The 23,804-nt window shown below is 38.1% G+C and overlaps 1 protein-coding gene and 1 pseudogene across 2 annotated transcripts in view; both read right to left on the reverse strand.

Annotated features, from left to right (window-relative positions):
- Positions 1–2,459: 2,459 nt before the first annotated feature.
- The window catches only part of C4BPA (complement component 4 binding protein alpha), a 44,368-nt gene continuing 23,023 nt past the window's right edge, over positions 2,460–23,804 (reverse strand). For both annotated transcript variants that reach the window (XM_067028397.1, XM_059062824.2), the window contains 8 exons: positions 22,837–22,922; positions 22,471–22,665; positions 15,727–15,909; positions 13,889–14,089; positions 12,601–12,789; positions 4,605–4,775; positions 3,422–3,597; positions 2,460–2,873 (listed from right to left, as the gene is read on the reverse strand). In XM_067028397.1, coding sequence (XP_066884498.1) covers positions 2,667–2,873; positions 3,422–3,597; positions 4,605–4,775; positions 12,601–12,789; positions 13,889–14,089; positions 15,727–15,909; positions 22,471–22,665; positions 22,837–22,922 — 1,408 coding nt within the window. In that variant the 3' untranslated portion in view covers positions 2,460–2,666. The remainder of the gene's footprint in view (positions 2,874–3,421; positions 3,598–4,604; positions 4,776–12,600; positions 12,790–13,888; positions 14,090–15,726; positions 15,910–22,470; positions 22,666–22,836; positions 22,923–23,804) is intronic.
- LOC131750898 (nicotinamide/nicotinic acid mononucleotide adenylyltransferase 1 pseudogene) lies at positions 10,686–11,499 on the reverse strand (annotated as a pseudogene).

Genomic DNA, 23,804 nt, shown 5'->3' on the forward strand with positions numbered 1-23,804 from the left:
ATAAATAATAAATGATATAAATCATAAAGAAATAGGAAATTAATTCAATCAGCACATAACAAAATAAAATAAATAAGCAAATACATGGTTTTCAAATTATTACAGTACTTAATGAATGAAGGCTTTTCTGAGTGAGGTTTGTTGGCAAAGGAGGGAGATGGGAGCATATAATCACTCCTGCTGGTGGGAGAAGATGAGTGAGAAGTAGTAAAAGCCAGTGAGTGAAACAACAATTGCCAGATATTTATCCACATCTAATCCCAAGGAACTGGCCAGCGTCTTCTCCTCCAGTCCTTTCTGATGCTGGAAGTAGAGAGAACCATTGCAAGAAGACACAGACATAAACAGAATGGACATCTGTTTGGGTTTACTTTGCTTACAATTACACAGCTCCTGCTAAAATGAGACTATGCTGGCAATTCAATTTTTTAAAAAAATAAATACATCTGCCCTACCCCCTCCTCATAAGGCAATGGCAATTATTTTTCAATGTGTTCTAGACTTTAAATTTCTGGTATAAAATATCCAGGTCCCTTTTCTTCCTCCCACACAAACCCTCAATGAGCACCAAATTGAACAAGTTTCTCTCTTGCAGATTCTTCTAATAAAGCTTTCCTAAACCTTCTCAGCTCACTCACATTCCTAACAAGATATTCCACTTTCTTAGATCATATTTTTGATGATGAATGTGAAGATAATTATAATACACAAGGCATTTGGACAATGAGAGCAGATGATGATGCAATCCTATTCACAAAGTGTCTGAAGAACCCCTGAGGCTCATACTACATTCTCACATCCCAAACCAAAAAAGGAGGAATAATTGTTACAGGGGCTTGGTGAATTTTAACTGTTTTGTAGGCAGTGTGAGCAAATATTTGATTTGTGAGAATTCATATAACAAGAAATACCAGAATTGGAAAAGAGCCCAATGGAGGATGAAGAACTAAACTGCTCACTGTGACAAAATGAAGGGAATTGTGTTAAGGGTTACAAAATCCAACTGTTGCAGGAGTCTAATAAAGGCAAATGAGAGATTTGAGTAGGGAAAAAAGTGTAGACTGGAACAACATGTCCACAGAGAAAAAGCAACTGGAGAAGACATCATCTGTGCTCTCCCCACATCCCTGCTCTGGAGGTTACCACAAGCGTCCCCACAGAGCTATTGGCTACCCGTGTGTCTCTGCCTTGATGTCTCATTGCCGGCCCCAACGGCCTGCAGTGGGGTCGGATGTGATTGGGCGTCAGTGCTGCTAGAGCAAGTTTTTACCAATGAGAGGAGGGTACTGTTGAATAAATACCCCGACTCATCCTCCTTAGAAAGGCAACTCGGAATTGTGTTCCCCATGCTCCCAGAAGACAGTCAGCATGATTGAGCTTCTGCTTGCAACAGCAATGACCTCTTGAGGCTGTCCTCACTTCCCCATCTTACTACCCCACTCAGTCACAGTGCTTTCTGGGGCACCTCCCAAGGAAGGTAGTTCCCCACTTGTCTCAAGAGAAACCCAAAATAAACATCAACCAAAAGAAATTCTGAGTGAAAGGACCAGACAAATGGCTTTTAAGACCATGGTTATGGTAACTCACTTAGCAGTATTTCTATATGAAGATGAATGAGCATATTATACATAGAGTGAAATACAATATTGGAATTTAAAAATAGCGAATAAAAAAAAAGACCATGGACAGATACCTTCCATATTAAATAGGTTACTATAGCAATTCAAACCTATCTAAGGTTTAGTGAAAGCCTGCTACACACCCTTGTCTCATTGGAGTATGTTTGGGGGAATTAAACTAAAGAGGTCACTGTTCCCCCATAGAGTTCTGTGTACAATGAGATAGAACAACCAAAGGAACTGAGATATGAATGAGAGAGAGATTTTAGAGGATGCAGGTGTTGGAGGAATTCTCCGAACACCCCGAGACATAAACGTGATTAATATGGGGTTTCTCCTCATGTGGGGGGTAGTTGCTTGAGCCATTTTACTTTCTATTAAGGAAAATGAGGACCATATCAGAACAAGGACTTGGGAGCACAAAGGTGGCTGCTGGGTGGGCTTCTACTCATCAGGCTTTCAGAGTCTGCTCCTAAGGATGGAATCAGGAGAGTAGACACAGACATGAATCCCCTTCTTACAAGACGAAAACCAAAAGGGAGCATTAGTGAGGCAGAGGCCAAGTGCATGGGGGTTTAGAAAAGGGTGTGACTGCTTCAAATGAGGGACAACGGACAAGGCTTTTGGGGTGTGTTGATGTTTAATCTAAATACTGAACACATGAGTGACTTGTACATGTAAACTGCGGAGTAAAAGCAATCCAGGGAAATATATTGGTGCGAACCCAGGTTCATATGTCCAAGGTCCCTACAGTAGAATAAATATATCATCTTTATGTATGGGTTTTTTCATAGACCTCATTTCACAGAGTCCTAATGACCACGAAGACAAAATACTGTTGGTTATGTAAATTTTTTAATTGATAGAACGTGTACTCTGTGTCCAGAAAAGCAAAAATATGAATCAGAAAATGATCAATAATTCTACAGTCTCAAAGCACTAAATATTAACCAATTATCCTTTCTAGATAATTATTACCACAACTGATGGTGTAAAAGAGATGGTAAAGGTGATTAACTGAAGTGATCCATATTGGATATAAGGCATTCAAGGCACATTTTCCCCCCCTTCGTGGGAAAGATTACAGTGAACACTCCTGAGTGACTTGTTTGCCTCATCTTTCCGAAGCTCCAGTTGTTGAATCTCCAGGTACAGCTTATACACCTCCAGGGCAGATCTCACCTCCTCTGAGGTTGGGAGACACTGCATGAGTTTCTTGCCTGTGATCACTTGCTCACAGCCTTCAGGGCTCTCCTAAAGGAGAAATATGTGATGAGTGTACTTAAAAGGCTTCTCTTCCAATTGTTAGGGGGCATAGTTCATGCTGACAAAGGCAGGACTACAGATTCAGGACCAAGACCCACCCAGAACTGGTGGATGAGCAGGAAAACAAGAAAACACCTTGGACCCCACCATCACCTTCCTCAGAGGAATGTAACTCTGCTCTGAGACAGCCTCCCAGAAAGTCTCTGTGGGAACAGAGACTATTTCTGCTGACCATTCAGAAATGGGACAACAGTATACCATATCCCCTAGAAAAGTAAAGTTAAGGAGTCAGTACTCCCAGGTATCTGAGAGCCTCCACTCCAAAGGGGCTCAGTTTTCCCTGTTCTCAAGTGAGAGCAGGAAAACTTGCCACTCCTTTCTGACCAGAGGGTTTCAAGGCAAAATTGAGAGTTCCTTTGTAGGAATGAATCTTGACAAGTCAGATGTCACCTTTACTGGAAGGACAGTGATTTGAGGGAGACACACCCATTTTACAGTTTGATAGATTGTAAACTTCCTTGAATTGTGCCACTTACCCACTCACACTTGGGCACCTCCGGGTACCACGTTCTGTTTTCTGAACAAGTGATACTTTGGGAACCAACCAAACCATAGCCAGAGTCACACTGGACAGTGACATTTTCAGGTTCAACATATCCATCCTTATCCACAGATAACCTCCCATGTTTTATCTCTGGTTTCAGACACAAAGCTGAAATGGAAACATAATTTTAAGCAATCTGTAGATCTAAGAAAAAGATATGAGTCTACAGTACTAAGAATGAACTATATTGAAGTGCTGCTAATTGTTTTAACTTTTCTTTCATCTGGAGAACAAAAATAATTTTCATTAACATATTTACTGAGCATTGGCTACGTATTAGACTTTGGGGTAATACTTTATGTGATTATCTTATTTAAGTCTCACTATTTTATCGAGGAGAAAGTGAGATACAGAAAAGTTAAATAACTTGCTCAAGGACATAACAATTTTAAATAGCATGGCAAAATATAAAAAGGGCATGTGACCCCAAATCCTCATCTATCAAATCAACTACGTCTCGTATCTTGATCCCTATAAAATGCTGAATACAAGATTTTCCCTCTCGCCTATTATCCTCCTGTGTGCAACGGAGACAATGGTGGCAAATAATGCCTGTGGTTGTTGATGACAAAGTGATATTAAACTTGTGTGCATGTAACAATCAGACCCGATCTTGACCCCTCTTGTCCCCACACAGCTGGCACACTAGGAGTCCCCCATCCACAACATGCCTACGTCCTGGGCTGGTGGTGCCCTGCACTGGCTCTGATGGAAATACCTGTGACCTCAACACGATGCTTGCAATTATCCCATGGGAGTCAACATTCATGCTAGACCAACTTTCCATGACAATTCTGCTATGGGCCACAACTACACTCAGATGAGATGTACCACCTGTAGAATATTTCTGGAAGTATACAAGAAACAAAGAATAGGGGCTGCCTCACAGAGGCTGAATTTTGCACCTGGGAGAAAGAAGTAGGGGAGATTAATGTTTCTGTTGTGCCCTCTGTACTTTTTGCTTTGGGTACTGTCAGAATATAGCTAAGTATTTTAAATAAATCAAATCAAATCAAATATTTTTTTTGCTGCCTCTGGCAGAGAAGAAACTGTGCTCTCAAGCCTTTCAGGACAGTTCCCCCCCACCACAAAGCTGAAGAGGGAGCTGGAGTTACCTTTACATTGAGGGGCTGCAGGTAACCAGCCTGAAGGAGTGCAGGAGATTATGTTCTTTCCAACCAGGGTGTATCCTTCATCACATTCATATGTAACATCATTTGTAAATACAAGGAATGCACTGACTCGTTTATAACGTCCATGGGCAACGGCAGGAGGAGAATCGCAATCTTGATGTGAGACATAAAAGTCAAAGAGGGTCAGCGTGTCGAATGCTTATATTAACACTTCCCAGAATCTGTGTGGTTTGTAGGAGGCTTCCTTCTGTCATTCTATCTTCTCTGCCCATCTGCTCACTTAGCCAAACCCAGGACCTATGCTACCTTCTGTACGCGTGAGGCTAGGGAACCTTAGAAGGGTTCCAATGGAATGACAAGCACTTAAGATTTGTTTCATTTTATTGACAATTCAATAAACTTGACACTATTGAGGAGCCATTTTGGCATGAAGGCTGAATTCGGCCCAAAGTCTCATTGTACTAGTGGTACACTCCACTGATTTCAGGCTAAATGCAGAGATGTACATCTGGGAGAGACTGTAAAGATGTGAAATAAATCCACAATCTCTGACTCATTGCTCCCAATCAAACCTGTCCATCCAATCCCCCAAGAATACACTTACTGTCTTCTAAAATATTTTAGAAAAGAGCTCATAGAAAGAATAAAAAAGGTGGCTTGCAGGTTGGAGTAATAGACATGGCATGGTGCTGAGTACCTCTCTGAAAGGGAACACTGTCAGGATCCACAAACAGTGCATGAGCAATTTAAATAAAACAGGCCATCAGGAAAGTCAGGTAAAATATTAAACTGACGGGCTATAGTATCTACAAGTACTATCCTAAGATGCCTCCTTGAGGCATAGAAAACATGTTGCTGACAATGAGATTCAAATGCTGGAGTTGCCATGGCACGTGGTAGAAAGAGAGATTAAGTGACTCAGAAAAGAGAGCATGCTGGGGCGGATGTACCACTCACATGCTGGAAACCCCACCAAATGATTATGTTCCCTGGGAAAGCGTGGAGGATACAGGTACCAAGGTCAGAAGGAATATCCAACAAGAAGAGCACTCATATCAAAGGCCAGAGCTGATGATGTGAAGAACATTAAAGAACAAGTTTCACTCTTAGCAATCGCAGTCTGAGAGGTGCTTATATGCTTCAGAAGCTCAGTAAATGTAATCATCATAATGAGTGGCAAGTTAGAGAGACAACCAGAGGTGCCTGAGAGTTAGGAGTACAGATAATAGAACATGGCATTCGTAAGGGTGAAAATAGATGAGCAGTCAACCTGATACTACTCAATTTGTACCATCGAAAGAAATTAAGGATGGATGATCAGGAGGCTGTTGGTATTTGGTCCAATAAAAAGTTACAATCCCTTGTTCAGTTTCTAGACCTGTGCCAGTTGTCAGATCTGGAGATCATCGACTAAAGAAAAAAGACAGTTTCCAGAAGTAAAGATACTACAACACCTTGGGAAGTATACACAATAATGAATGCCCCAGTCTTCTAAGAGGACCTATGTCTATTTACATAGGTAACTGTGCACAGGTGAGAGGGGCACAGTAATCCAAGGATTATTGAACATAGAGCTTGAGTGGATACCTAGAACCATCATGGCCCCCCTATTAAGCCATTTGGTGGCCTTTTCCATTATCTTTGAAAGTATAAACAGGATAGACAAAATGGGTCATTGGTACAACCTCCACATTGGTCCTTGGCCTATGGGGTCAGAGCTGTCTTATCCAAGAAGGCCAAGTACAAGTCATTGATACTACCTATACCCTCCCCTTAGAGGTAAAGAAGGTAAGTTTTTTAAAATATCATGTACTGAAAGGGTAGGGGAGAAGGAGAAATTTGTGCCACTCTTTTTGTGTGTGTGTGGTACACGGGCCTCTCACTGTTGTGGCCTCTCCCGTTGCGGAGCACAGGCTCCGGACGCGCAGGCTCAGCGGCCATGGCTCACGGGCCCAGCCGCTTCGCGGCATGTGGGATCTTCCCGGACCGGGGCACAAATCTGTGTCCCCTGCATCGGCAGGCGGATTCTCAACCACTGCGCCAGCAGGGAAGCCCTGTGCCACTCTTAAAGAACTAAAGATGCAGGAGGGGTCATCATATCCCCGTGTACTTCACCAGTCTGTCTACTACAAAAATTAGGATTCTGGAGCATTCCAGTAAACTACTGAAAACCCAACAGCATTTTAATCCCTATTGCAGCCACTGTACCAGATGTGGTATCTTCACTAGAGCAGATTAATATGTCTTTGAGTAAGTGAGGCCACTGATTCAGCAGAGGCTTTCTTTTCCATCCCTATCAGAAAAGAGGGTCACAAACAGTTGGCATACACATGGAAGGTTCAAGATCAAATATCTGCATTTTAAGACCTTGGCTGTGATAACTCATCAGTCCCTGTCATAATAGAGTCTGAAGATATCATGACCATGTGGACATCCACAGAATATCATATTGATACAGAACATCAGTGGCATCATGTTAATTCTACTGAATAAGCAAGAAGTAGATGGCATGATGGTGTTCCAGAATATGGAAGGTAGAGAAGGAAGAAAAGAAGTAAGCTCAGAAAGGCAGGTTCACTAGATGTGGGCAGGTTTTATACTGTAGGTGAAGGCATAAGGACTAGAAGGAAGAGAAGAAAAAAGAATAAATACCAAGAAATAAAAGGTAATAATTGAACTGCCTAGCTTACCTTTCAGATGTGGGCTATTTTCATTGATTCAGAAAAAAGAAGGAAACCAGGAAGTTCCAAAGAATGGTAACAAACAGTGGGGAGAAAAGAGAAAGTTGGACTGAGAGGGCAGTATTTTTTTACAAACTTATCCACTCTAAAAATCATTCAGGGTACATGAACTTTTTTACCTAATGTGGGGGTTTTTTTGTTTGTTTTGTTTCATTTTTCCAACTGAATGAGGCTGTAGTAAAGGACTTTCACTGCAAGTTCATTTGTTGCATTCAAATTATACAAACAATGTTAAGGGTTAAAAAGTACAACACATAAAAAACATCAGCATCAAAACACCAGCTTTACACATTTCCTAAATTCTAAATTTACATTATAAAAGCAAATTATGAAAAAGGCATGGTAGGGAATAAACAATGGCATACTTCCTCTTTCTCAATGGAAGTCACAACAGTTACTAATTTTTATCACCCTGTGAAGTTCATTGTTCTAATTTCCATTATCCAAGGAGGGAGTCTGTCCTTAAGGATACTCAAAACCCTATTATGCTGTGGTATTAGCAGCATCCTTGATACTGGAACAAAAGCCAAGCAGTTTGTTCTATGTTCAAGTTGTTGATCCATAAAACAGCACAATAATAGGGTCATTTAACTATTACCAGGTTTCCTGGGAGGGTGCCCACATGCTTCAACCAGTGGGTTCCGAGATCAATATACTCACAGCTGATCAGGGTATAGGAACTTCTAGGTAAAAAGGCAGAATAAGAGATTCTAGCATTGGAGCCTTTCTGCAGTTCACACACACTTCAGATGAACTAAGAGTAGATTTCCAAGAGAAGATATCAAACATAAATTTGATAATTTCATCTGCTTCTAGATTGTTCTTTAGAACTGCTCCAACTCTTAACCTCCCAAAAGCTATGGGAAGAATGACACTCGTCTCTAAGATCTGAGTTTCTATCCTTTCATTCATTTAGCAGATAGAGACTGAAACCTACTGGGTGCCTGGCTTTTCACCCCTCCCTGTCTTTAAGAAGTCAGCAATTGGCTTTAGTGAGAATATGTCAAGAGCTATAGAATTTGTGCCAGCTTTATTTAACATTCCCCCTTTTAAAACTGTGGTTTCAGATCTGACTATACGACTGCACAGTTATAAGTATTTTCTTCTTCTGCATGAAATTGAGCAGGACCCTGTAGGGCTCCTGGGTACAGAAGACTTTCTGTCCCCCATTTCTTGTAGGGAACAGACCTTCAATCTCCATGACCTTCCCTGAGTTCCAAAGGGCAGATTCGAACAGGTGCCAATCCAGGAAGGGAAGGGATGCAAAGACAAGGGAGGGGCAGCCAAGAAACAATAGTGCAGCCTTCCACAGGGTCCTGGTCTGCCTCAAGGAATACACATAACAATGTCCTTAAGCTCTTTAAGATGTCAGCATTCTTAATACCAGAGAAAGACCACCTGAGGCTACATTAAAGGAACCTGAGAAACTCATCAAGATTACCTGAGACCAGATTAGAGGAGTGAAGGCCCTGCACACATCCTAATTTTATCAGCAACCCCACCCTCGAACCATTACTATAAAACTCCTCATCAAATCTTCCTGGGTTGGGACACACAATTTTGAGAGGTACAAGTCTGCTGTGCCTCCCCTTTGCCTGGCAAAGCAATAAAGCTATTCTTTTCTCCAAGATTCTATTCGGCACTGGTACACAGAGGCTGAGCTTTCAGCATCATGCAGAGTTGTAAGTCCTTCAACTAGAATGGTGTAGATATGAAATACAAATTGCAAAAAGGGAAATTATACTATTTTCATTAGAAATTTAGCCATAGTCCTATTTCTATCACAGAATGATTTTCATGAACCATAAAACTGGTCTATAAAAACCTATTTCTGGTCTTTTTGCTTTACCAATTGATAAAACTCACAAAATTTTAATCAGTAGCAAACCATATAACAAGCTTGTGTTTTTAACATGAAGCTGTGAATTTAATTATTATTTGAGAATTTACTTTGTGAAAGTCTGTACAAAAGAACAAGGAGAGAAAAGCATAAGAAAACAGACCCTTTTTCTGCTTAAATTCACAAATGGCAGATTTACAGTGGGTTGGAATAGAAACAGCGGGCTTTATAAAAACTCAAGAGTTTTAGATTGTGATCACAGAGTTCTTCCACAATCCATTCATCAGTGCCAAAAAATCTGAGCTGAAGAAACTGCTGGGCTGACCCAGTGTGGCATTTTTAATGATTATTAAGCTATCAGTAAAGGCTAAGAGTATTCATACTTCATAAAATTCTTGAATGAGATCTCTCATTCTCTGTGCTTCTCTCTGCTCCAGGTAGCATGATGTCATCTCTGAAGCTGCTCCTGAAGCTAAAATGACAGATGGCCAGGGCTAGAACATGAGCCACAGTGGGATGTTAAGAGAATGTATATTGTTATACAGAGTAAGGCAGAGGCCCTCTGCTTCTGCTGGGCATCAGAAACACCTGTGTACCTTTCTAAACATTCAAGGGCTTAGACCCCTCTCCCTGCATCCAAAGGTGATGCTGCAGTGTGTCTTGGCAAAGCTTAATTTGTCTTGAGATATATGCCAGAGAGAACGAATTATTGGCATAAGGTTTCTGCCAGGCACATTCACATCCTGTTTTTTGCATAGCTGGAGAAGAGATGACTAATCAGTGGTGCATTTTGCAAGATCACTACTTTAAGAATTACTTCTTTAGCCACTCTGGATGAAGACTGCCCAGAAATAGGCATACATGAACTGTTAGTTCTCTTCATGACTAAAGTTAGGATTTTTTTTGTGTGTGTGTGTGGTATGCGGGCCTCACTGTTGTGGCCTCTCCCGTTGCGGAGCACAGGCTCCGGACGCGCAGGCTCAGCGGCCATGGCTCACGGGCCCAGCCGCTCCACGGCATGTGGGATCTTCCTGAACCGGGACACAAACCCGTGTCCCCTGCATCAGCAGGCGGATTCTCGACCACTGCGCCACCAGGGAAGCCCTAAAGTTAGGATTTTAAATGAACTCTTGCTTTCCACATTTTGCTTCTCTTATGTAGTAAAGCCAAGATGTTCTTTTGACTTACTTTTGTAGTTAGTTTGATTGAATGGTCTTCTGGTTTTAGTGCTGCTAGCCTCTTGTTTTAAAGATAAAGGGATTTGTACATTCTTAAAAAACAAACAAACAAAAGACCTATTGAAACCATACATCCTGGCAACTTCTGACAAAAAGATAAACCTGATTTTAATTTACCACTGTTTCTTACCAAACTGTTACGCTTTTGTTTACGAAAAAGGATCACAATTCCTTTCCCTAGTTACTAGCCATGTTGTTTCAAATTCCTAAAAGGGAAGTCCAAGATATCATGCTGTAGAATTTCTTATGAGTTAGCTTCTGCAGCACTTTCATGCAAATGAGCCAGGATAAACCCAACAATCCTCTCCACTCCCAGAGCTATATAATTATGCTTTTCAGTATATTCTTGGACAAGATCTGGTATCAAATAGCAAATGCTCTGGTACCAAGCAGTGAAGGGCTGGCCAGATCTTGTTGTTCTGATGCTTCCACATCACATGGGATTCATAGAATTTCTGAGCATCTTTTCCAGCCCAAGTAATATATATGAGCCTGTAGTCTCCTGCAACTTTGATGATATCCTCACTCTTCCACAGATTGGGAACACCAAAGGACTCAAATAAATCTGCCCCACATAGCAACTTTACCTTGGGCACAACATTTGTTTCTGGCTCTAAGGATTTTTTTTTTTTTACTAAAATCTTGTCTTTGTTCAGCCTACTTCCTCTTCCATCCAGGCCTTTCCAGCATAGGTGAGTCCTGCTGTTGACCACAGCTACTAGCCGCCAGCGTCTCTTAATGGTGTCTTAGCACCTTAGCAGTCTATCCAATAGTTCTGAAGACTTTTCCATGTATCAACTTTCACCCATTTTGAGTTCTTAGTGGCAAGTTCTGGCATAACTCAGTGATGGGCAGAGATGAGTCTTTTCTTCTTATATATATCACCAATAGGTGAAATTATGCCTTTGACAATTCTGATTTTCCTCTTCCATTCATGCAGTCCTTGGTCAGCTCAAACAACCCGAGGTGCATGTTGATTATAGGATTAAAAAGCCAAAAGCAAGGAGAACGACTTCTGTCTTCTCTGAATTTTCCATGTTAAGAATTTGAAGTTGTTGATCTAAAAGGAAAGCTACGACACCTCCCTTGTTTTTACAAAGGAAATTCTGCAAATCTGAAGTGTTTTGCAAGGTAGGCTATTGGAACCATTCCAACTTGTTTGTCAACAGTCTTCTCTAAGTTGGGCTGTAGCAGTGGTTTCACATCTGAACTGTAACTCTGTTCCCAAGGCTAGAGGCAAATTTACTGAGGTTTTTTCATTTCACAGAGAGACTGAAAGAATGAAAACTTTCTACTCCACACTTGAATATGACCTTGCCTCTGGGACTGTTGTATTTGACCCTCACAGACTCAACCATCTTGGAACCCCTATGCTTGACACCAAAAAAGCAACCTGCGCTGATTCCCCTAGAGACCAGTTTCTCAGGGGCTCCAGGTGAGGGCTTACCATGTCCTCAGGGCCAACCAGCCCATGTCTCTTTTACCTAATTTGAAACCTTCCCTTAATAATCTCCATCATTTTGAATGTTCATACCAGTATTATTTACAGTAGCCAAGATATGGAAGCAACCTAAGTATCATTCAACAGATGAATGGAAAAAGATGTGTATCTATATCTATGTTTTATATATATATTATATATATATATATTATATATATATATATATGAATATTACTCAGGCATAAAAAAGAATGAGGTTTTGTCATTTGCAACAACCTGAATGGATCTGGTGAGTAGTATGCTTAGTGAAATAAGTCATACAGAGACAGACAAATACTCTATGTTATCACTTATATGTGGAATCTAAAAAATAAAATGAATGAATATAACAAAACAAACAGATTCACAAATACAGAGAACAAACTAGTGGTTATCAGTGTGGGGAAGGAAGCTAGGAGGGGCAAAATAGGGGTAGGGGATTAAAAGGTACAAACTACTATGTATAAAATAAATAAGCTACGAGGATATATAGTACAACACAGGGAATACAGCCAATTTTTATAAGTGGAACATAACCTTCCAACATTGTGAATCACTATGCTATATGCCTGAAACTTACATAATATTGTACATCAACTACACTTTAATTAAAAAATAACAATCCCCATCATTTTGATGTGAAAAACTTCTAAAATAACATGCTTCCATAAGTTCTTACCTGGGTAACATTCTGGTGTTTTGGGACTCCACGTGCCATCTGCTGTGCATCTAGCATGAGATGTATATTTCTTATGACATGTATATGAAATCTCATCTTCATAGAAATAGGTACAGCTATTGTCCCTGCTGCTTTTTCTCAGTTGAGTGATTCTGCCATTGTTCAGTTCTGGTATTGGGCAACAAACCTCTAAAAAATATAAAAGAATGCTAATGGTTAGTAAAATCACCATGAGGAGGCTCCTATGGCTAAAAGTCTAATTTCTACCTTTAGAAGATCTCACCACTGAAGAGAGATTGGGAAAGCAGAGGCACTTTGAGTCTGCTCTCCCTGGCCCTGATGTGCTAAACTACTCTAACTCATTTGTTTCCAATACAGTTGTTTCCAATACTTTGTTATTTAAGTGGTGGCAATAATTTTTACTAAATGTATTTTAATTCAGTGATATTGTTAAAATCTTTCATTCTATTTCCCCCAAATGAGTCTGAACGACTACAATTGAACTTTTAAGTCCTAATGTGAAATGACTAATCTTTCAATAAGTGGATTACCATTTTTCATTATTTGTGCATTTCACATATTTTCCAAATTCCAATCTACAGAATAAAGTTCCCTGTATTCTGGGCCTCAGTGTCCTTACCTCTAAAATGGCAAGAGTCTGATAGATGTGTAGAAAAATGCATGTTGTCAATCCATTGAGGCCCATAAAATTGCATCCATATATCTTTCAGCCCCTCACTTACTCCCAAGTGAGACTAGAGAAAATCTCCTTTCTATCCTACTGAGGCAAAAGCACTGGGTCAGGGGTCAGAGTCTGTCTTCTAGAGGTAGGTCTTTCGGCCCACAGTCTCATGCTCAAGAGACATGAGACACAAGTCACCTTGCAGCTGCTTGAATTCATGACTGTTTCACAGACTTTCCTTCTGTCAAGCACCCCAACATCTACATTGGGGAGGAAAGGGCTGTGACGGAGGTCTGACTTGGGCGGTGGTGGAGCTGTATTCTCCATTCTACCTTTACCAGTAATGAAGGTCATAATTAATCTTCATAACGTATGACTTCTGTGTTTTGTCTCATTTGATTCTGAACCAGGATAAGATTATAATTTCTCAGCTCCTCAAGCTCCAAAACCTTTACGGTCCCTTCTGGCAATAATTGTTCCCTATTGTGTTCAATTAGTATAATTCTAAATTTATCTTGAGGAAAAAATTATAGTCATTTAAGATGGAAAATCCTAGCACATACTGGATATTTAATATACAAAAAGAATTTTAAGAAAGAAACTCACCCTCACATTTTATGTATGGGGTCCACTCCAAATTCCTCTGACAAGTCACAGTTGTGGGCCCATCTGCCTTGGGTTTATATCCAGAAAGGCAGGAGTACCTCAGTGCAGTTCCAATATCATACACTTCCTCTTCTTTTGGCTTCTGGTAGCCATAATTTCTCCAGGAGGCATGGGGGATGTAAGGTAAGCCAGCACAGCCATCTGCCCATAAAGGAAGAACAAGGGAAAAGGACACTGTTACTAGGGATGCAACAGTGATCAATGAGCCTGTCCTATCAAAGGGTGTCATGTGCTCATTCAGCCAGGAACCAGCCTGCCATAGCTGATGAATCAGCCACACCAGAAAACACACAAGGACATGTATCCAAATGTGCAAGGCACCAGAGAGGTTCTTACTAAGGGCACTAATAAGTGGTTTCTGTGTGTTGTGCCAACTATTCAAAATATGAATTCTTCTTCCTCTTCATTTTACTTCAGAAAGTTTAGTATCTGAATTGAAGCATTGGACTTGCTAGGTGGATATGACTGGAGAAATGTTGCAGACAAATAAATCTAACTCTCTTGTTTCCTGGCTGATAGGAGAAAATAAACAAGAGTCATTCCCCTTATCCAGATGACACCAGAAACTTTATCATTTAAGGGTTTGGCAAGAACAAACCAAGCACAAAGTGACTTCTGAGCCTAAACCTTGTATCTTGTCCTCTTCACTCTGCTGATGCTACTGGTTCACAATATGGAAATGTAATACAAACATCTGTCATGTTGGATGTTTATTTTATTTTTATCTTCAAGGGTAAGGGTCTTTTTTAAGTTTTATTAAGACACAAGTCACATAACAGAAAATTTACCCATTTAAAATACACTATCCAATGGTTTTTACTATATCCACAGAGTTGTGCAACCATCACCCCTATCCAATTTTAGGATATTTTTATCAACCCAGAAAGAAACTCTGTACTCATTAGGAGTACCTCCTAGTCTTGCCTCCTCCCAGGCCCTGGAAACCACTAAAATTCTTTCTCTCTCAATGGATTTGCCTATTCTGGACATTTCAAATAACCTCTGTGAATGGATTTCTCATCCTTAAAAATGAGGATAATAATAGTGCCCACAATTCTGGACAGAATTCATTGAATTAATTCTTGTTATGTACTTAGACTAGCACCAAGTTATCATTGTTACTATTAAGATAATTTTTAACAGGGAACTCTACTTAATGCACTGTGGTGACCTGAATGGAAGGGAAGTCCAAAAGGGAGAGGATATATATACATGTATGGCTGATTCATTTTGCTGTATAGTAGAAACTAACACAATACTGTAAAGCAACTGTTCTCCCAAAAAAATTAATTTTAAAAAAAGATAATTTTTAGTGATCCACATGAGTTTATAATTTTAGAGTTTCAGAATCATAGTTAGTCCATACAATACTTTTGTGAAAGTTAGAAAAAGGCATTTTTCCCTCAGGACACTTTACTATATATCTTTTAAAACAATCACCATAATATAATGATTTTTGCTAGAACAAAGCAATTTTCTATCAACTGCAAGAAAATTATTGAAATAAACATACTAATCCACAATGTCTACAATGCTACATCTCTCTTTAGGGTTGTAGTGTGCACAACTGCATGTGGCAGCCTTTTGTGATGTTATATGACCTTGCACAGTGTACAGTAATCATTCTTTTTTCCAACAAGAAAAAAATAGAGGGATTGATCTAAATTTAAATTTTTACTGTGATTCAAATTGGCTTAGGCATATAAGTATGTCCCCATCAATATTTCTGGATACCTTTAGATGCCAGACATTGAAACTCTTTCATGGCCCATACTTACTGAGTTCACAAATGGGAGGAGGAGGATGCCAGCTGTTATCAGCTCCACAGTGGATTAACTTGTTGCCCTTGAGAAGATAACCTTTATTGCAGTCAAATACAATAGACTGTTTATAAGTATAGATGGGTCCAAATCCAGAGATTATTTTTCCATCTTTAACCACTGGCTGAGAACAAGTGATTTCTAAAAACTCAAAAGAAAAGACAAATGGGTTATATATATATATATATATATATATATATGTTTGGGGTTTTTTTTCAACTTTTAAAAGCCTCAGTAAAATGAGATCCCATCATGTAGGTTCTATTGTGAGATGATTGTGGATAACTCTAACTTCTTCACTTTCCCAAGAAAAACTAGCCATATATAATCCAGGAAAAAAACATATCTTGAGGTCCTCAAAACCTCTTCCTATAATGACCTGCTCTCCTGGATGATTTTGATGGTGGGTCAGTGGTCAGTGGTAATGATGTGATAGTCATGATGCAGAGGTAGCCAGGGCATCAGAGAGCTGTACCATCACAAGCAAAGAACAAATTGCCCCTGCCTTCTACCCCACAGCAGTCAGTCATCAAATCCTATCAGTCCTGCCACTTTAATTCCTCTGGGATTCCTCAATTTCTCTCCAGGCCCACTGCCATGGCAACAGTTGAAGGAGCTTCACTACTTGGCAAGATAGTTGCAACAGGTACCTAGGGGTTAAGTTTTGTCCCACTTCAAATTGTTGTCCATTCTGCAGCCAGAGTTATCTTTCTAACATTCAGCACATTTTGGTTAAAGCCTTTCAATACCTGCCCTTCACCTTCATTCTGAACTCATGAGAGTTCTTCAGGCATTTTAAACGGTTTGCAGTATCATGCTCCCTTATCCCCTATTTGATTGTGTCCTGTGCTGAGTCAGAATAGTAAGTGATACTGTGTGGGTGCTTAGTAGCAAAGGAAGATGCCTTAGATTAGCAAACTAGCAATGCCACAATATTTCTTCTTGCTCAATTACTGTTTGCTTTGTCCTGTTGAACTTCCGGTGTTTAATAGGTTTTGCTTGCTCTGTAGGCATATGTGGTTGACATGAAACGTGCTAACCAGTATTACCAGTTCTGCTTTCCTGCACAGACAAAAGGTGATATTCCTCAGTTCCCTTAGGATGAGTAGCATCTACACATTACTAGTTTTGGACAAAAGGCTGAAATGCAAAGTGATATGTGGTCATTTCCAGGAAAAAAGCTCTTAAAGCCAGGGGACAATTTGATTTCCTCTCTTCCTCTATTAAAGAGTTTGTGAAAGAACATTTTGATATCATAAGATTGAAGCAATCTGGATTGCTAAAATGGTTGCTAAACTAACACCTAAACTATAGCTGCCCTAGAGAGTTTCCTGGACATGCAGCAAATTCAATATGAATGAGAATCAACTTTAATTTGCCGCTGGGACACCATTACTCCAAGTCCATACCCATTCCAGCTCCAGCCATCCCCCCAGGGTGGTTCTTGGGCAGAGCACCCTGGGACCCCCTCCCACATGCACCCATTCCAGCTCCAACTATACCACAAAGGCAGACCCAATGCAGTGAGTGCCAGGGTCCCCCAGCCCATGCTCATTCTGTTTTGCCTAATTCATAGACACAAACATGGAAAGTCAAACAAAATGAAGAGACAGAGGAATATGTTCCCAGTGAAAGAATAAAATAAAACCCTATTTTTAAAAACCCTAATGAAACAGAGATAAGTAATTTACCTGATAAAGAGTAAAAAATAATGATTATAAAGATGTTCACTGAACTCAGGAGAAGAGTGAAGGAACACAGAGAGAACTTTAACACAGAGTTAGAAAATATAAAAAAGAACCTATTAGAGCTGAAGAATACAATAAATAAAATAAAATACACTAGAAGGAATCAATAGCAGGTTAGGTAGTACAGAAGAATGGATAAGTGATCTGAAAGACAGAATAGTAGAAATCACCCAATCAGAACAGCAAAAAGGAAAAAAAATTAATGAGGCTAGTTTAAGATGTATCTAGCGCAACATCAAGGAAACTAACATTTTCATTAACGGAGAACAGAGAAGATAAACAGGCAGAAAATTTGTTTGAAGAAATAGTGGCTAAAAATTTCTCTAACCTGGGGAAGGAAACAGATATCCACGTCCAGGAAGTACAGAGAACCCCAAGCGAGATACCAAAAGAGATCCACACCAAGACATTATCATAATTAAAATGGCAAAAGTTAAAGATAGAGAATTTTAAAGACAGCAAGAGAAAAACAACTTGTCATATACAAGAGAACCCCTCATAAGTCTACCAGATAATTTTTCAGCAGAAATTCTGCAGGCCAGAAGGGAGTGGCAAGATGTATTTAAAGTGCTGAAAGGAAAAAAAAACTTACAACCAAGAATACTTTACCCAGCAAGGGAATCGTTCACAATTGAAGGAGAGATAAAGAGTTTTACAGACAAGCAAAAATGAGAGTTCATCACCACTAAACCAGCCTTACAAGAAATGTTAAAGGGTCTTTTGTAAGCAGAAAAGAAAAGGCCATAACTAGAAATAAGAAAATATATGAAAGAAAAAAATCTCACTGGTAAAGGCAAATATATAGTAAAGGCAGTGGATCTGCCACTTAAAATATTAGTATAAAAGATAAAAGACAAAAGTAGCAAAATCAACTATAACTATAATAAGTAGTTTAAGGGATAAACAAAATAAAAAGTTGTAAACTCTAATGTGAAATATATAGAAGGGGGGGCAGTAACAATGTTGTGCTCTTAGAATTCATTTGAACTTAAGTGACTATCAATTTAAAATAAACAGATATATATCAGTTTATTATATATATATATATAAAACATCTTGGTAACAACAAACCAGAAACCTACAATAGTTATGCAAAAATTAAAGAGAAAAGAACCCAAACACATAACACTAGAGAAAATCATCAAACCACAAGGGAAAAGACTAAGAGAAGAAGAAAGGAACAAAAAAGAACTACCAAAAAAACCCAAAACAAAACAGAAAACAATTAACAAAATAGCAGCAAGTACATTCATGTCAATAATCACTTTAAATGTAAATGGATTAAATGGACCAATTAAAAGACATAGGTGGCTGAATGGATAAAAAAATTTTTAAAGGCCCTTTTATATACTGCCTAAAAGAGACTCACTCTAGAGCTAACATACACAGACTGAAGGTGAAGGAATGGAAAAAGATACTCCATGCAAATGAAAACAAGAGGAAAGATGGGACAGCAATACTCATATCAGACCAAAGAGACTTTAAAACAAATACTATAACAAAAGACAAAGAAGGACATTACTTAATAATAAAGGGTCAATCTAAGAAGAGGATATAACATTTATAAATATCAATGGTCCCAACACAGAAACACCTAAATACAATATATTAAACAAATGTTCACAAACACAAAGGGAGAAATTGACAGTAACACAATAATAGTGGGGGATTTTAATCTACCACTTGCATCAATGGATAGACCATCAAGACAGAACATTAATAAGGAAATATTGACCTTAAATGACATATTAGATCAGATAGTTTTAATAGATATATACAAAACATTCTATCTAAAAATTGCAGAATATACATTCTCAAGTGCATATAGAACATTCTCCAGAATAGATCACATATTAGGCCACAATACAAGTTTCTATAAATTTAAGAAGATTGAATTCTCTTTTCCAAACACAATGATATGAAATTATAAATCAATTATAAGAAGAAAAATGGAAAAATATAAACATGTGGAGGCTAAACAACCTGATACTAAACAACCAATCAGTCAATGAAGAAATCAAAAAGAAAATTAAAAAATACATTGAGAGAAATAAAAAAGGAAACACAACTTTCCAAAATCTATGGCTTGCAGCAAAAGCAGTTATAAGAGGGAAGTTCATAGCAATATAGGCCTACATCAAGAAACAAAAATAATCTGAAATAAACGATCAAACTTTACACCTAAAAGACCCAAAAAGAAGAAAAAAACAAACCCTAAAGTTAGTAGGAGAAATGAAATAATAAAAATCACAGTGAAAGTAAATAAAATAATGACTAAAAAATAATAGGAAAAAGCAATGAAACTGAATGTTCATTCTTTGAAATGATAAACAAAATTGATAAACCTTTACCCTGTTTCCTCAGGAAAAGAAGAGAGATGGCTCAAACAAACTCAGAAGTGAAAGAGAAGTTACAACTGATATCACAGTCCATATATGACAAACCCATAGCTAATATCAAAATGAATCATTAAAAGCTGAGAGGTTTTTCTCAAAGATCAAGAATAAGACAACGATGCCCCCCTCACTACTTTTATTAACCATAATATTGGAAGTCCTAGCCACAGCAATCAGACAAGAAAAAGAAATAAAATGAATCCAAATTGGAAGGGAAGAAGTAAAACTGTCACTATTTGCCAGTGCCATGATACTATGCATAGAAAACCTAAACACTCCACAAAAAACATATTAGAATTAAGAGATGCATTCATTAAAGTTGCAGGATACAATTTTAATATACAGAAATTTGTTCAATTTCTATACACTAATAGCAGACTGCCAGAAAGAGAAATTAATAAAACAATCCCATTTACAACTGCATCAAAATGAATAAAATATCTAGGAATAAATTTAACCAAGGAAGTGAAAGTCCTGTACTCTGAAAACTACAAGACATTGATAAAATATATTGAAGATGACACCAGAAAAATGGAAACATATAATGTGTTCATAGATTGGAAGAATTAATATTGTTAAAATGTCCATATTACCCAAAGCAATCTACAGATTTAATTCAATCCCTATCAAAATACCCAAGGCGTTTATCACAGAACTAGAACAAATAATCCTAAAATCTGTATGGAACTAGAAAAGACCTCAAATAGCCAAAGCAATCTTGATAAAGAAGAACAAAGCAAGAGTTATCATGCTCACTGATTTGAAACTATACTGTAAAACTTTAGTAATCAAAACTGTATGGTACTGGAACAAAAACAGACACACAGATCAATGGAACAAAACAGAGAGCCCAGAAATAAACCCTTATATGGTCAATTATTCTAGGATAAAGGAGACAAAAGGATACAGTGCAGAAAAGACAGACTCTTCAGTAAATAGTGTTGGGAAAACTGGACAGCTACACTGTAAAAGTGTAGCTTTTCATTCATTTCATAGTTTCATTCACTATAAAAGAATGAAACTAGACCATTTTCTTACACCATATACAAAAATAACTTCAAAATGAAGTAAATATTTAAATGTGGACCTGAAACTATAAAAATCCTAGAAGAAAACATAGTCAGTGACCTCTTTAACATCAGTCTTATCAGTACTTTTTTAGTTGGATCTGTCTCCTCAGACATGGGCAACAAATGCAAAAAAAAAAAAAAAAAAAAAAAAAAAAAAAAAAATGGGACTGCATCAAACCAAAAAGCTTTCACACAGCAAATGAAACCAACAGCAAAACAAAAATGCAACCTACTGAATGAGAGAAGATATTTGAAAATGATATATCTAATAAGGGGTTAATGTCTAAAATTCATAAAGAACTCATACAAATCAATATAAGAAATCTGATTAAAAAATGGACACAGGACCTGAATAGACATTTTTTTCAAAGAAGACATACAGGTAGCCAACAGGCACATTAAAAGATGTTCAACATCACTAATCACCAGGGAAATGCAAATCAAAACCACAGTGAGATACCACCTCACATGTGTCAGAATGGCTATTATCAAAAAGACAAGAAATAAAAACTGAAGGCAAGGATGCAGATAAAGAAAGAACACTTGTGCACCATTGATGGGAATGTAAATTGGTATAGTCACTATGGAAAACAGTATGGAGTGTCCTCAAAAAATTAAAAATAGGACTACCATACAGTCCAGGAATTCCATTCCTTACTATTTATCTGGAGAAAACAAAAACACTAATTTGAAAAGATATATGTGACCCCAATGTTCATTGAAGCATTATTTACAATAGCCAAGATATGGAAGCAACCATAGTGTCCATCAATAGATGTATGGATGAAGAAGATGTGCCATATATATATATATGCCATAAAAAAAGAATAAAATCTTGCCATTTGCAATAACATGGATGGACTTAGAGGGTATTACGCTAAGTGAAATGTCAGGCAGAGAAAGACAAATACATGATTTCAATTATGTGCGGAATCTAAAACAAAACAAACAAACAGAAAACAGAAACAGACTCATAGATACAGAGAACAAATTGGTGGTCACCACAAGGAAGGGAAGTGGCAGAGGGGAAGGGGGTGCAGAACAAATTAGATGAAGGGAATTACGGGGTACAAACTTTCAGCTATAAAATAAATACATCCCAAGATGTAACATACAGCATAAAGAATATAGTCAATAATATTGTAATAGTGTATGGTGACAGATGGTAACCAGATTTGTGGTGATCATTTGGTACTGTATAAAAATATCAGATCACCATGTAATATACCTGAAACTAATATAATATTGTGAGTCAATTATATTGATACTTTAATTAAAAAAAAATTTACTTCACAAAGCCAATGAGATATCAGTGTTATGTATTACCACATACTGGTACCGCATGCATAAGCATCAGTTTACCCAAAAAATGACTGCAGCATTGCAATAATTAGTTTGTCTTTGAATCATTTCACTACCCCCAATACATTTACCTTCCTTTTTCTTTTAAACAAAAAATTCAAACCAAAATTCATCATTATGACTTACTTTTACAAGTAGGAGGGCTTGGATTCCAGACACCTATTGTCTTATTTTCCAGTCTGCAAGAAATGGAGGCTGTGCCTAACATTGAGAAGTCAGGGTCACAGCTGTAGGTGACAGAAGAGCCATAAGTGTAGAAGTCTTCACCTCCACCATTGTGCTTCCCATTGATGATGGTTGGAGGAGACTCACACTTGGCAACTGAGATGAGTGAGTAAAGAGGAAGAAATAATTAAGGAAAGCATCCTTACAAATCTAACTTTCATGATGCAAATTCTAATGAAGGGTATAAGAAGCAACAAAAGTGCACAGGAGTTTTATTACATAACACGGTTTAGCTTTAGAGGCAAGTCAAAAAAAGTCTTTACTTACTTTCGCAAATGGGGAGAGGATCACTCCAGCCAACTCCTTTATCTTGGACCTCACAAAAACTAGTGGCTGAGCCAATTAAGATATACCTGAGTAAGATAGGATCAAAGATTTTAATGGAATTCTTCCTACTATAAGTTAAGTTGCATAAAGGAGTCTGAAAAAATGGGTTTATTACTCAATATTAAAAATGAAGAAATAATGTTTTTTCAGGTAACATTTCCTATTGAGAACTCCATTTTGTAAAATTTTATCACTGGAATGAGACATGTGTGTTCACTTGTTCTTTTATTCTGTAATCTATTATTGGACGTTGACTAGATGTCAGGCATGGAGTTCATTCAGAGTTCAAGCAGGACAATGTAGAGTAAAAGACTCATTTGAGTGTGTTCTGCAATTTTCTTTGGATGAGTGTACCAGCCAGATTACTGGCCCCAAACTCTCTTGCCCTCTACTTTGCCACCTCCTGATGTCCAAATGCTTGCCCTCTCTCATACACCATAACTCCCTCTTCATGACCCCCCATTTCTATGGCTCTTGACAAGCCCTAAGCTTTCTTCAGTTTGTTTTACTACCCCATATGAATTATGGTAACAGAAAAAAAAGCATCATTAGTACAATTTCAAATTGTACTATTATCAAGGAATAAACCTATGATGTGACTGAACACTAATATGTTACCTTCAGCAATCTAAGAGGTTCTGAAATTTATTTACTAATAACTTTTTAATGATAATTTAATAGTAATTTTAATAAGGTAAACTACAATAAGAATTAATCATTTCTTTATCTTGAAATTTCTTAAAAATGTATTTTTCTAACCTAGCCAGGAAACCAAGTGAAAAGTGTTGTTTTTGGTTATTCCAATAGGAACACTTTGGTGTTCCAACAGCATGTTAGTTCTGAATCTTCTCACTTTCCCTCTTGAGAGCCATATACAGTAAGGGAAACAGGATAAACATGAGAAAATC

Source organism: Kogia breviceps, chromosome 1 (genome assembly GCF_026419965.1).
Source record: "Kogia breviceps isolate mKogBre1 chromosome 1, mKogBre1 haplotype 1, whole genome shotgun sequence".
NCBI lineage: Eukaryota > Metazoa > Chordata > Mammalia > Artiodactyla > Physeteridae > Kogia > Kogia breviceps.